General features: G+C 49.4%; 2 protein-coding genes across 4 annotated transcripts; both read left to right on the top strand.

Annotated features, from left to right (window-relative positions):
* Positions 1 to 652: 652 nt before the first annotated feature.
* On the top strand, positions 653 to 11,362 carry Fw (CUB and Sushi multiple domains furrowed). 2 transcript variants are annotated; one of them, XM_076793792.1, is made up of 21 exons: positions 653 to 898; positions 1,582 to 1,640; positions 3,339 to 3,548; positions 4,022 to 4,117; positions 4,303 to 4,425; positions 4,512 to 4,675; positions 5,067 to 5,193; positions 6,240 to 6,389; positions 6,493 to 6,669; positions 6,910 to 7,089; positions 7,164 to 7,282; positions 7,826 to 8,060; positions 8,138 to 8,311; positions 8,897 to 9,076; positions 9,165 to 9,410; positions 9,498 to 9,677; positions 9,768 to 9,941; positions 10,044 to 10,223; positions 10,303 to 10,411; positions 10,604 to 10,786; positions 10,867 to 11,362. In XM_076793792.1, exons 1-21 carry the CDS (start codon positions 708 to 710, stop codon positions 10,973 to 10,975), a joined length of 3,366 nt encoding a protein of 1,121 aa, XP_076649907.1. In that variant the 5' UTR covers positions 653 to 707; the 3' UTR covers positions 10,976 to 11,362. The 2 variants fall into 2 exon arrangements, with proteins under 2 accessions (XP_076649907.1, XP_076649908.1); XM_076793793.1 differs by having other exon boundaries at positions 10,604 to 10,807; positions 10,891 to 10,985.
* Positions 11,363 to 12,153: 791 nt separating this feature from the next.
* Positions 12,154 to 14,565, top strand: Sqh (myosin regulatory light chain sqh). Of its 2 annotated transcripts, none has more exons than XM_076793129.1 (4): positions 12,154 to 12,302; positions 13,424 to 13,623; positions 13,878 to 14,091; positions 14,179 to 14,565. In XM_076793129.1, the coding sequence occupies exons 2-4, from the start codon at positions 13,434 to 13,436 to the stop codon at positions 14,297 to 14,299; spliced, it is 525 nt and encodes a 174-aa protein (XP_076649244.1). In that variant the 5' UTR covers positions 12,154 to 12,302; positions 13,424 to 13,433; the 3' UTR covers positions 14,300 to 14,565. The 2 variants fall into 2 exon arrangements, with proteins under 2 accessions (XP_076649244.1, XP_076649243.1); XM_076793128.1 differs by having other exon boundaries at positions 12,161 to 12,280; positions 13,400 to 13,623.
* Positions 14,566 to 14,770: the final 205 nt, after the last annotated feature.

Genomic DNA, 14,770 nt, shown 5'->3' with positions numbered 1-14,770 from the left:
GTCGACGATTTCCATCGGTCGTTTAACTCGGGGAAAAAGTTTCGCGTAGCGGAGCCGAGCTTCTGGGATGTCAGTTCCGCTGTTAGAAAACCCCCTGCAACCGTGGGGCTTTATAAGTTTATGGCTATCGCGCGCGCGCGACCCACTAAGTTCGATCCTTTCGCGGACGATAGAAAATCCGTGGTGCGCGACTAATTTCTCGAGCCGCGAATAATGGTGGACGCGTGGGACTTTGCCCAAGGTTTCCCTCGATCCGTTGTGTCGCGTACCGTCTATTGTTCGATTTACTTTTACGCCGGTGATGGTCTACGGGCGAAAGAATCGCGGTTTTCACGGAAAGACAAACGCGCCCTTGACACGTTGTCGCCAATTAACGATCCGCCGCGACGATCTTGCATTGCGCAACGAGAATCGCGAAAAATCGGGAACGGAAAGGAAACTGTTGAGACTGTTGCTTTCGCATTTCGGTGATTACTCCAGTTTCGCGTTCCGCGAGAGCCGTAAAATTTCTTTGCCGGACCGGATTCTTTTTTCCCGGTGTGCTCGGAAGGCGGTCGAGAAATCGGCGAGCTACAGAAGTCGATTCTCCATCGCGGGGGAAAAAGAACGGAATCCGCGGTTAACGGCGGCGGAGAAATGGGAAGTTCGGTATTCGACTAGCTGTTAGCGAGCCATTAAGAAACTACCGCAACGATCGGCGGCGGTTAATGAATCCGTGGCGAGAGCTCGGTGTCGGTTCCGAGGCGTCACGACTCAGGGACGTAATTTTCTTGAATACAGGATCGAAGTGCGGCCATCCGGCGGTACCGATGAACGCCAAGGTGTCGTTGTCCGACGACTCGCTGGAGACCGGCTCGCTGGCGACGTACGCGTGCGACGCCGGCTACGAATTATTCGGGTAAGTCTAATTGACTCGAACACGCATGCAGATCCGAGCCGAGGGGAACGCAAGCAATTTGCGCGTGGCTGCGAAGTCTTCCATTAGTTTGATCATCGCGAACCGTTACTTCTCGAAATTGCTAAACAACCGTAGAACCGCGAGCCGAGCGACGTGACCGCGGCGCAATTACCATTCAGAAAAATCCACGACTTTTGCCATCTCTGCGATAAGGTCCATTAACGAAATTCAGTAGTCGTGTCGCGAGACTTTATAGACATACAGTGGCCACGGTTCTTAAATTATTTCCGTACAAGTTTTTTCAGGACCGATCGTTTGAACGTCGGAGCAGGATCGGAATGTGTTCTCGGATTAGGCGGATTCTGTAAGCGGAGAAACGGGTCCCGGTGGCGGCCCAGAAATATTTTCCCGGTTTTAGTGGTTTCGCGCAGCATTCGGAGTCCCAGTTTTTCTTGTTGGATACACACATACGCAGGAACGCGCGTGGCACTGGAGCGAGACCGACGATGGTCCGCTCGGCACGACAGTAGTCGATCGCCGGACCAATTACGGACTTTCTCCGTTTACATGTAATTCGTATGATCAGGAGGGGGGTATTTGTTCGCGTGCGTCCAACGTTTACAGAGTTCACAGCGATCCGAGGGATTTCGATGATTCTGATCGAGGCAATTTGTTGTGTTCAGCAGCGGCAGCCTGACGTGCAACGCCCGGGGGAAATGGCAAGGAGACCTACCATTCTGCGGTAAGCATTCCCGTGAGGACCACGAAATCTTTCCGCGACGAGCATAATTTCTCGTTCGATCGGCCCGTCTTCCTTGACAAGCAGATCGCTCGCGCAGCTTTCTCCTCGGAACGGAGGAGCCGTTGCATTCCGCGATCGAAGAAATTCGACCGCGTTCCCGCTTAATATGCGACGCCGTCCCCCTTTTTCTTTCCCTTCTTTCGCGCCCGTCCGATGGAAAGCGATTTCGCGCGGTGACATGTGCGTTGACCTCTCGGCGCCGTCGCACGCCGCGCTGCTTCAGCACGCGCGAGTAACCGGGAGGAAGTGCGAGCAAGTCGGTTGATATGAACGGACCTCCAATTTTTTCGGGACGATTCTAACGATTCTTCTTGCGCGAAAATAGTAACCCATTAACTGCTAGAATGAAAGAATGAAACTAAACTGTCAGGCAGCAATTCTCAAATGAGGATCGTGGCAGAGCTAACGGGTTAAGACACGATTGCAAACGTGTTCGTCCTCTATGGCCCACAGTGGGCAATTTTTGGACAAAATCGGATTAAAAATCAAGGAACTTTCGATAGAAGTGAGGTAGAGCGATGAAATTTTTTTTAAATGAAAGCTGCAACTTCGTAGAACATGGGAAAAATAGGGAGATTATTACCATCCAATCATTTCAAGGAATAAATGACTTCATTAGTTTTTGTCGCAAAAATCTATTTTTTGCAAAATCCTGAGGTCGTAGACAAATTTCGAGACCAGGTTTGAAATCAGCGTGAAAAAATCTATGGGAAATGGTGTATAGCATGTTAAAAAGAAATGTTTTCCGCGCGTGGTATTGGAAAAACTAAAATTTTCTTGAATTTGTGCGCGTTCAACGAATTTTCTCGAGGTTAAAAAACGTTCGTACCACAATCTCTCTATTTTTCCCATATTCTACAAAGTTGCAGCTTTCATTTCCAAAAAATTTCATCGCTCTAGCTCATTCCTATCGAAAGTTTCTCGATTTTGAATCCGATTTTGTGCAAATTGCCCACTGTGCGGCGCCGTTAAAAATTACCACACTATTTAAAATAGGTTTCATCATGCTTGTATCTAAGAAAATCGATAAAAATGTAAGGACATCGCGCACGATGGGAATATTTTATGCCGGAAGAAACGTCTTGGATTTCGAGTGAAATGGGTCAATTTTGGCTGGAATCCCGTTTGAACTTATGCTCGTCGGTCGTCGCGCGACGGAAGGAAAAGTTTCACTTTTACTCGGGCAAAATTCGGGCCGACATGCGACAGTTTGGCAGGTAAAACGCGTGTCGGCGAGGCGTTGCGCAACCGAGGATTCCGCACGGCGACACGGCCGTTTCGAGAGCCGAAACCGTACGACTCGGCGGAAATCATTTCGAACGAGCTGTCGCGGAGAATGCGGAAACCGGTGGAAGCCGGAAGATTCTGAAACCGCGAACTATGTACGGACTCGGTGAAACCTCAGCTGGGACACCGATAGATAATCGTCCCTCTCTATTACTGAACGCATCCTGTCGTTAATGGCCGTTTTGTTAGCCGGCAACACCTTTCTTCGGGAACGGCGTGGTCGTTCGGTTCCGAACAATTTGCTTCGCGTCGGTCCGGATCCGGCCACCGATCTTTTCTTCTCCACCGGTTCTCTAGGCTTCTGTGTTCGCGATCGGCCGGAGACGTTAACGGGGGAAATCTATGCTGCAGGTACGAACGTCGCTTTCCGGAAACCCACAAATCAATCGACCACCGTGCGAGGCGGGGACGCCAGCCACGGAAACGACGGCGACTCGAGCACCGAGCACGACGGCAAAAGGTGCACGGAGACGCAGAGGGAGCCCAGCCCGTGGTGGAGGGTCGACCTTCTCAAGTCCTACTCGGTAAAGGTCGTCAGAGTGACGACCAGGGGTTGCTGCGGTAAATTCGCCTTTTTCGTTTCGCGGGACCTTCGGCCCCTCAAGGTCGCGATCCTATCGATTAACACGTCGAGCTCCGTGTTTCGAGTCCATTTTACAAACCACGCTCAACCCTCCAATCGCAGGTCAAAACTTCCCACTCTTTTATCTTTTCTTAGCCCTTTGCACTCCGGAATTTTGTGGCACTCGACAAACGAGTGCAAAGGGTTAAGAAAATAAATGTCCTGCCACTAAATAACACTGTATAGTATGTACAGTAAATGCTGTATATACTTTTCGTGTTGTGTAATCGATTTGGCTAGTCGAATTTAGCTCGACGTGTTAAGGCGGATACGAGCGCCTTCAGGGTGCGACAGGAGTCAGCCCGTTTTTTCAATAATCCGCTCGGAAGGTATTTAGGGGATGCCGCCCCGAATCCATTCAACTCGTCCGCTGCTCGTGTTGAAATTGAGAAAGTTCTCTGGTTCCCGATAGGTCATCAACCCCTTCAGGATATCGAGATACGCGTCGGAAACAGCAGCGCGGAGTTGCAACGGAACCCCTTGTGCGCCTGGTTTCCCGGCACGATTGGTAAGCACCTCGAAACTCATTAACCCGTGCAAGGCGTTTCGAAAACTCGTAGATCAAAAGAACTCGATGGGAAGTTGGTGCACGCGTTTTCTCCAGAAAATTCACGTCTCCGTTTACAAGTTCCTTTACCGTTCTCGAACTGGTTCGCATCCATGATTCCATCTCCGTTTTTTCTTTTTCCGTAGAGGAGGGCATCACGAAGACTTTCGTGTGCGCCAGGGCGCTGATCGGGCAGTACGTGTTCCTGCAGCTGGTCGGCGTCGAAGGCAGCCTGAGCCTCTGCGAGGTCGAGGTGTTCGCCGTGGACGGTAAGTTGGAGGTCCTAGAGGATCCATGGTACCCAACAGCCGGTCGAATCGATTCCCATGGAACAATTCTAACCGATTTTCCGTAGAGTTCTCGACGGACAGGTGCGCCTACGACGGGACGCCGGCTGACGCCGATCTGGCCGCTTTCAACTCCACCTGCTACGAGTTCGTGGTGAAGAAGGGCGGGTCCTTTCAGGAGGCCCAGAAATATTGCCGCAGCAGGGGCGGCGATCTCGTTCACGGCTTCAAGGTATCTACGAATCCTCTTTCGATCGAGAGGCGTACGTTCGCGTTGGAGCTGCGATAACCGATCGGAGCTGAGCGTACAAATTCGTTCTATTGTTTTACCATGGAAGCGTTTATTTCGAAGCGTCGGGGGCCAACTGGTTCTTGTAATCGATTCGTAATCTCGTCGGATCTGAAAGAGAAACAAGCGAGTTAGACGGAACCCTATTGTTACCTCATCGCCGACGAAAGATATTTTTAAGCAGGTTTTATCGCCGCCCTAACAGAGACGTTCTCTTCGATTTCGCGTTCCCAGCGGAAAGTCGCGAGTCACGGTGGCACGCTCCAGTTGTCGGTCGAGCTTTTTCCCCGCTTGTTCTCGCCACGATGATTTTCACTTCCACGTCCGATTGCAGGGAGCGGCGGCGGTCTATATACTGAGCAATCTCGAGAGACGAAAGGACAAGCTGAAAACGCAGCTGGTTTGGATAGGCGCGCAAAAGGAGCCGCTGATCACGGCGAGGACATGGCGCTGGGTGGACGGTGAGTACTCGTTCTTATCCGTCGACTCGACGGTCCAAAACGCTCTTTTTTTCCCTTCTCACGATCTATCGGCTGCCGTCGTTCATGGGAATCGGGTCGTTGGGCAACACCGGTAGGGATTCGACGACCCGATCCGATCCGATCCGATCCGATCCGATCGAACCGCGTTGCCAATTACGCGATAATTATAGTTCCGTCTGCCGGCGGAATTGATTCGGTCCGAGAGCAGTTTGGAAACTCGACTCGTCGACCGGCCGCCGCGCCGAGCGCCGGTCATCGGGGCCTGTGAAATCGAAGTTCGAAATCGGCGAGGAGCAGAGCGGTGTACTGTCGGCGCAATCGCACGCGCTAATAAATAGAACGTGAAAGTTGCCACTGTGGGGAAATCGACGGGAAGTTACACCCGCGAGCGTCTGCTCGAACGTATAATCTCTCTTAATCGTTTGTTGCGTCTGGATCGACCAGACGAACAGATTACGCGCTCGATCGTGGCAGCCCCATCGACGGTTAGGGACCTATTGGGCCAACTGTAACCCTCTCAACAGCCTCCCGTCGAAACCTTGCATTCGTTAACGGGTCTCGCGAATCTCTAAACTGTAAGGAATTTAAACAGACGAAAAGCATAAAATCATTTATTAACAAAACACGTCTTTCTCCGGTATCCGACCTGAGGAGACTGCTCGTCCTTTTATCGTCTCGTTCGTTTTTTCGTTTTTCGATGTTCGTTTTATCAATAATGTGAACATACGAGTATTTGCATGAACAATATATACAGTGGCGGATTAAATCTTAGCTTACAACTCGGCCGTCCTGACGACAAATCGTGTCCCGATTTACCAAAATCTTAGCTTACAAAACCAAGATATTGCGCTTTGTGCCGTCTATGTAAAAGAGTCACTCGCAGGTGTGGGACTATGTCATTTCCCGGAATAATACGACCCAATTCTCAAAATTAATTGATTCAAACGACTTGGCTGAGCAGTTTGACTGTATCTCGCGATTGCGAACAAAATAATCGGTGTATAATCGGATCGATTCGGTTTCAGGGGAGATCGTGCAGAAGCCTTCCTGGGGGAAAGATCAGCCGAACAATTACAACGGCGAGCAGAACTGCGTGGTGCTGGACGGCGGGCGCAGTTGGCTCTGGAACGACGTCGGCTGCAACCTTGACTACCTGCACTGGATATGTCAAAGCAGTGAGTGAGCTGACTCGATTCGTCGTGCGTGTGCGCACAACCACCGATGCGGTTTCCGCTGTTGTAATATCGAATCTCACCTGGCCGCTCGTCTACGTTTCAGGACCACCAACTTGCGGCAGCCCGGAGAAATCGGCGAACACGACGATAGTCGGGACGAAAAGGACCATAGGCTCGACGATAGAGTACGTCTGTCCCGACGGGTACATGCTGATCGGCTCGAAGAGCAGAGCCTGCGAGCCGAGCGGATTTTGGAGCGGCGAGCCGCCCACCTGCAAATGTAAGCTTAATCGCGCGCGATGGCACGCGAGACGCATAATTATTGCGCTATAGAAGATGCGATTTGCAACCGCGTCGCGTACCGTCGCCAGACTGCATATCCCCATGGGCTTGTGTGTATTCAGACGGAACGATTGTTCGATATTTGGGAGCAAGGCCTCTGGTCAGGGGCTAATCAGTTAGGAATCTTGAAAATGTAGGAAGTAATTATTGTACGATTATTGTACCGATTTCCTCGCAGTCGTCGATTGCGGAGCCCTCCCGGAATTGGAGAACGGCGCCATCACGCTGGTCGACAGGAGGACGACGCACGGCGCTCTCGCCGATTACGCCTGCAAGGAGAATTACACGCTGATCGGCGACGCCAGACGCAGATGCGGGGACGGCGGTATTTGGAGCGGACATAAACCTCAATGCTTGTGTACGGAACAAGTGCCTGTAATGCCAGAAGCCGGAACACACCGGCGACGATGCTTAACGTTCCTTATTTTCCAGTCGATTGGTGTCCGGAACCGCCGCCGGTCAACGGCGGAGTGGTCACCACCACAGGGAGGCGTGCTGGATCGACTGCCACTTACTCCTGCCAGAACGGTTTCATCTTGTTCGGCGACAATGTGAGCAATTTTACAAATTCCATTTTTACACCCGAGACCCAATGGCTAACCCATTTACATCACAAGGAAGAATTCTTCCTGTCTAATGATGCAAATGTGATTAGAAGAAGTTGACGTAAGATCGCGAAGTGGGTAAGGTGGTATAAAATAGTAGAGACTGTCCTCACTTCGTTTATTAACAATATCGGTAAGCGCGAATGTCACGACGGAGTTAGAAAAGGCAAAAAGATAGGAGAGAAAGAAAAAGAGAATAGGAAAGGAGAACTTGAGAAGACAGGGACAGCGGAAAAGAGTCATAAACAGAGAATGCTAAGAGGTAGGCGAAGGAGCGAGACTAACGAAAACCAGAACCCTGGCGACGTTCTCAAGGACATTCGTGAAGGGCCGGAGAATAATGGCGTAACAGAGTTGGAAAGGAAAGAGAAATTCTTAGAAGAAATATATGCATTGGCGTACGTGGTGATATCGCCGCCACAATCGTAACCAAATTGATTACACTAAAATGTAAATTGGGTACAGAAGTATAGCGATCGATGTTCGAAGGTTCTGACGTGCGACGTCGGCGGCGAGTGGTCCGGCAAGGCACCCCAGTGCAAGTTCGTCGATTGCGGCGCACCTGCTCAAATCGAGTTCGGCACGGTGTCCCTAATCAACGGCACCACCACGGTGAAGAGTCTGGCGGTGTACACGTGCCAGGAGGACTACTGGTTGGTCGGCGAATCGAGGCACGAGTGCACCAGAGAAGGGAAATGGAGCCACGCCACTCCGTCCTGCGAGTGTAAGCTCGACCTTTCAACCTTCCCTCGATGCGAACAAGAGAGACAAAGCGTTTCATCGATCTCTCGATTTTTCCAGTGATCACGTGCGTGGAGCCAGAGGTGCCGGCAGGAAGCTACGTAGTCGGTTACGATCTGAACGTCCACAGCGGCATCGAGTACCACTGCGAGCCAGGATATCTGCTTCAAGGGGAGGCCAGGCACACGTGCAGCAGAGACGGAGAATGGACCGGAGAGGTGCCGACCTGTGAATGTAAGCTCATTGTTCGGCCCCATTCCCCTAGGAAACCTATGCTCGCGTGGGACACCTCCGTTGGTCCATTCGTGCATCTCCTGCCCAGTTGTCAAATCTCTACGCTTTAGGAACTGAGAGCCTGCTATGATGCAAGCACAAAGCGATACGAAACGATTTTGGATCCCTGCTGACCCGACACAGTCGTTAAAATATCTATCTATGAACACTATGCCGCCACCGGGTGACACCACGTTTGTGCCCCGTGAAAATCGTTTGAACCCGTCAAACCCCCGGGCGACAGGCGAAATGATCCGAACGAGTCCTGCCGGCGTCAAACAAAAGAATTCCGATCACGCGTGCGGACGGCGTACTGTTCAAAGCGTTAATAGTATTCCAAATATTGTGGTCGAAGCATGTGACCCCCGTGGAATCCGTTTGGAGTTACTTTAGCCCGGACTGTCTATCTTATCGCGTTGTTTGAGCAGTCTCGGAGTATCGAAAATAAATACCCGAGGAAGAAGGCGAGAGACTCGGAGCTCGAATCGTCCAACAAGTTCGGGACGGGTAGGGGCCAACAATGAAACCGAATTCGATGTTTCGCAGACGTGGAGTGCGGCAAAGTTCTGCCAGTGCTGAACGGAGCCGTGGAATACGCGAACGAGACAACTCATCTGGGAAGCGAGATTGCTTACAGCTGCACGAGGAACTACAGGCTGAACGGTGTGTCGAGGAGATACTGCTTGGACAATGGTCAATGGAGCGACGCGACGCCAAAATGCGAAGGTATGTACGTCGATGTCTGAATCGACTTGGTCGATCGTTCGCGCGAACACGATTCCCGCGAACGCGATTGAAACGCGTTCGGTTGCAGAAATCCGATGTCCGGAGCCGGTGTACGCGGAGCACGGGATCCTCTCGGTGACCGGAAACGACAGAATGTACGGGCGGACGTTGATCCGCACCGGTACACCGGAGAACTTGAACACCGGCGCGACTTCCTACAAGATCGGCGCTCTCGCCAAGTATCGTTGCGAGAGAGGGTACAAGGTGGTCGGGGAACCTCTGTCCACCTGCGAGGACAATGGAAAGTGGAGCGGCGAGGTTCCGCGATGCGTCTGTAAGCACGACACACGCTCGTTTCACTCCTCGGCCGTGGTTTGCACGGTCCAACTTTAATCCGGGAATTTTCGGATTGTTCTCGCAGACGTCGATTGCGGCAAGCCCGAGCAAATTCAACACGGAAAGTACACCCTGACGTCGAACGCGACTTATTACGGAGCAGCTGCGCTCTACGAGTGCGACGGCAACTTCGAGCTGGATGGATTCGCCAGGAGATTGTGTCTGGAGAACGGCACCTGGAGCAGCGACACGCCAGTTTGCAAAGGTGAATGTATGAACTGGTTTGCGGACAATGGATAAGAGTATTCGCGAAAGCGTTCCGTTCGTTGACACCCGTGGATCGTTCCATTCGCAGAGATCAGGTGTAGGGACCCTCAGAAAGACGGAGTGTTGTCCACGCAAGTTTCGACGCACAGCGTGGGCGGTATCGCCCACTATGCCTGTCCACGTGGCTACTACATGGAAGGGAACGAGACCAGAGTGTGCCTGCAGAACGGCTCCTGGAGCGGAAGCGTGCCAGCTTGTTTCTGTAAGTAGTTTCGATTTTTATTATTTTCCCAAAGGCGTCGTAACATTCCACTGGATCTTATTATAAAAGATTTATAATCAATATACAAAAAATTCTCCGTAGCCGTGGAGTGCAAGCATCCGGGCCCCATAGAAAACGGAAGAGTGATCGTGGTGAACGGGACCACAACGTACGGCGGGACCGCAGAGTATCATTGCCTACCGCAGTTCGAGAGAGTCGGCCCGTTTCTCAGGAAATGTTTGGATACCGGATCTTGGAGCGGCGAGGAGCCCAAGTGCGAGTGTGAGTGTGATCTTTCAATGACTCCAGAGTTTCCACGGACAGGTTGACGTTGACGTTTTGTTGGTTTGCTTTGCGACAGTCATGCCGAACGAGGTCGCGGAAGCGCAAGGCGTGGGTACCAGCGTCGGGATCGGTGCCGGAGTCATCATATTTATATTAATCATACTTGGACTCGTTTACCTAAGACTGTAAGTACCATCCACGAAGAGTTGGAAACGAACAGGCGGGAACACGCTACAGTGGGAAAAGTTGAAAAACGGCAGTCAGGCCAATTACAGCCGACTGGCGTCTTCTCGGTTCCCAACAGTGGTAACAAAAGGAGCCCGCTGGTGCATTGTTCGTCCGCGACTCGAGCTAAAATTGCACGGTGTTCGTTGCAGGAGGAAGGCTACACCGGTGAAGAACACGGAGAACGTGCAGGCTGCCGAAAGGAAAGAGGATCAGAACGCTGCCGTGATGTCGTACGCTACGCTTAACGACGGAACGCCTAACGCCATGTACGAGAACGTGCCGGAAGACGGTCTTTATGACAGTCCTTACAGTATAAGTGGCAGTACGTACGGGTAAGTTTCGAGGCTGGCGCGGTGGGAAACGAACAAACGGTGGGGATTCTACTTTAACGTATGATTCCACCTGGTTGAAGGTACGGCAACAACAATGTCAGGAGACATTACGGGAGATCCGGACACTACGAGGCGGAACCAGTCTCGAACCGAAACGGAATCACCATCAACGGGGTGTCCGTGCGATAGTCTGTTAGAGCGGTCCTCTGAATCGGATATTATTTATGTACAGAGAGATGTACGAGGACACGGACCCGCGTGCGCGCGCGCGCGCGAACCCATTGTTGCCTTTATTTATGTTATCGTGTGTCGGCGTATCGCCGATTTCTGTAAATAAGTAAAGAAGAGGAACGCAAGCAACGACGCTGATCGTAAACACCGGGCGAAATTCGCGTCAATGGTTTTTCCAGGCCACCATCGAAATTTGGCATCTTTTCAATTCTACGTGTATCATTGTGTATATAGAATGTTCCCGTAATTTAGGACAACTATTTGTACATCTCCAAGTGAAAGGCGCATCTTGTAACATAAGCTTGATTGTTCGTTGGTTACGCGAATAAAGAAACCAATGCTCTTGTTTTATTTCACGGCGATATCGTATCTCCCTGGGACACCAGCGACTTCCTTACGCCTCCGCGAACTTGACCCTTTGACCGGATTATGTTTTCTCGCTATTACGGTCATCGTGACAAAGCGAAACTATCGTTGGTCGAATTGGGAGGAAAAGTTGCCGAAAAAAGACTAGAGACAGAGACAGAACGAGTTGGAATATATTTCGTTGCAATTATACTTATAGAGAACACCGTAAACGCGATTACGAAACGCGCGCCAACTATATCGGGTCCTCGCGGCGCCTTATAAGGCGATGCTTTCGCTGTCACTAACTTGCTCCAACTACGGTGTCCGCAATGACGTGGTCTTCTGAGGGACCATCAAAGTTTCACAAAAATAGTCTCTTTCAGTCTTGGATACCGAAATCTGACGTCGTAGACACATCAAATGATCATCTTTAAGAATTTGTCGTGCTTCATTCCCGAAATCTGTAAAGTCGTTTCTCAGATTAAATGATTCATCGAATTCTCCCAAATACAGCGGTGTATATTATTCCTATACTATGAATAGGAGCACCGTTGGCGCATCGATTTTCTCGGAGGTTTTGAAAAATAAGTTTCTGAATGAAGGAGAACGTAGCTGCACCGAGCGACGTAGCGGATATTTTTCTTAAGGAAAGTGTTAGAAAGTAAGAGAAAGAAATTCTATTTTCGGTCGAGAAGTGAAAATAGTTTGGCGAGCGATGGGGTGTCGGCAGTGATCGAATCGATTGACCCCATAAGGTGTTCGAATAGCCGGGTTGAGAACCCCTGTGACAGACGATCCTTTCACAGATGGCGCTACCTGTCCGGGTGTGGTGAATAACCATAGAGTGACGCGTAACGTGAGTCACAGTAGCGCACGAGTCTCTGTGCAGTTCTGTATTTCGTGACACTTTCTCCAGTAGAAGTTTTCTATTAACCAGGTACGTAAACATTCAATTTACTTTGTCCGAGGTTTCTCACGTGGAACACGCGATTCATTGTTGAAAAATCGCGACGGTGTTTCGCGGACGGCGTGAAACATTTGACAGCAATCGTCTCGCTGGAAGGGCGGCCATTGTTTACTGTGTCCTCGATTTTTTACCACTCCGATTGCTTCTCTTGGCTTTTGGAAATATACTCACGATATTCCTCGACGAAAAACGTTCGAATTCGCGATTCGCCGTGATCTTCGACACGCTTGGAGCCTTTCTCGGGGAAAAAAGTGATCCATAGTCAAATATAGCCTGTACCGATATAGCCTAGGGAAAGTTTTCAGACAAAGAGCCACAAAGTATAATTAGAAAATGAAAATGCACTGCTGGAGCTCGATTCGTCGAAGACGCTCGGAGATTTACTCGGCATAGCTACGAGGAGAATCGTAAAATCGAAAGCCATCCGTGACACGATAGTTATCTCCCGTATCAAAGAGTACAGTCCAAGTTACAATGCTCTACTTACGTGTTTGTTTTCGCAACGATTGAGCACGAGTCAAGTTTAGACGAATGAACTCATCGGTGCACTGTAAATGTTTACGCAAACTCGATTTTCAACAGAAATCAGTAAAGAGGAAAGTTGTCAAGAGTCTTGTCTTCTAGGTTATAGTCACCTCTTCGTTGCGGTGAAACATTCCAGGAAAATTGCAATATATTCGCTAGTAAGCATATTTCAAAGTCGTCGTCGCACGGTTAACGTCCTCTTTATTGTGCCAAGTGGACGATCTTATTTTTATCCCGATATCGGTTACGTTGCCGTTTCCCGAATTAATTGTCTAAAAATAAATGATTGGCTTCGACGGCAAATAATAGAATAAACATTTCGAATCGATACTTTCGTTCCCGGCAATCTTGTGTTCGCGGTCTCGATCGAATCGGTTGTCGAATTATCGCTTATCGTGCGACGTGTTTTTTCTTTTTTTGGTTTTTCTGTCAGAGTTGAGGAGGTTAAGAAGATTCCTAAAAAATGAAGACAGCTTCAGGAGTAAAAAGATTATTTAGAGGAGAGCTTCAAAGAAAATTCCAAACTGGTCGCACAAAGCCAGCTGAATCTTTATTTATACTTGCAGGGATACCAACATGTCCTCCCGCAAAACTGCCGGCCGTCGCGCAACGACGAAGAAGCGCGCGCAGCGCGCCACATCCAATGTGTTCGCAATGTTTGATCAAGCCCAAATCGCTGAATTCAAAGAGGCCTTCAACATGATCGACCAGAATCACGACGGTTTCATCGACAAAGAGGATCTACACGATATGCTTGCCTCTTTAGGTTGGCTGAAATTATTTACGCGTTTTATTTATGTCGAGTAATCTCACAAATCAATAGCAAATTTTGTTCGATGAGGAGAAGTAAGTATTAAGATAGGCAATGTTCTCAAGGTTTTTGTCTTTTTTGATGAAAATTAATATTTTGCCCATGGTGAAGCAATAGCTAAGACTTTGAGAAACCTTTTTCGCGTACCGTAATAACAAATAACCTTCTCCGTGCTAGTGTATTAATGTGAGAAAATGATAATATTTCAGGGAAAAATCCAACCGACGATTACCTGGAGGGCATGATGAACGAAGCTCCGGGGCCAATCAACTTCACGATGTTCCTGACATTGTTCGGCGAAAGACTTCAAGGCACCGACCCGGAGGACGTGATTAAAAATGCGTTCGGCTGCTTCGACGAAGAAAACAGCGGTCACATAAACGAAGAACGTCTCCGCGAGTTGCTGACGACGATGGGGGACAGGTAACGGCTCCGTGGACAGCTGAAATTCGATTGTACGATAGAAACAAGGAGGCGGAGAGTCAGTAATGATCTTTTTCTTCATTTAAGATTCACGGACGACGACGTGGACGAAATGTATCGCGAGGCTCCCATAAAGGGATCGATGTTCGACTACATCGAGTTCACGCGAATTTTAAAACACGGCGCTAAAGACAAGGACGAGCAGTGAGGAAGCTCGCGGAATCATCTGTACTTCGTATTTGTGTGATCGATTGCGCGTAAACGCGCGACTATATCGTTGCAATTGTAAAGTTTGAAATATTACTTGTATTTTGTACATCCTCTATTAATGAGAATAACCGAAAATCTAGAGTTTATATTATTTTTCGAAAGACAGCCTTATATCACTGGAACATGTCCCGAAAAACTGTGTAGACTCGAGATCATGTAAACCGTTCACCGTATTTATTTCGATGGAAACGAACAAAAACAAAACTAGAGACGAAACTGTAATATGTCTTGCCATAAGTTGCGGTCGCTGAAGAGTTAACGATACTGAAATATGTAATATATTATATGCTACATGGATCTGTAGCTGTTGAAAAGTTGGCATTTATATTTTAATATACTATTGTACATCAAAAGCCTAGTGTCTTTATCACCACTCTAATCGACGTTCCGGCGATGCTTTGTGCATCGG

Source organism: Halictus rubicundus, chromosome 9 (genome assembly GCF_050948215.1).
Source record: "Halictus rubicundus isolate RS-2024b chromosome 9, iyHalRubi1_principal, whole genome shotgun sequence".
Taxonomy (NCBI): Eukaryota; Metazoa; Arthropoda; class Insecta; order Hymenoptera; family Halictidae; genus Halictus; species Halictus rubicundus.
Note: the sequence above shows the minus strand (reverse complement) of the source record. Positions and strands in the feature narration are given on the sequence as shown.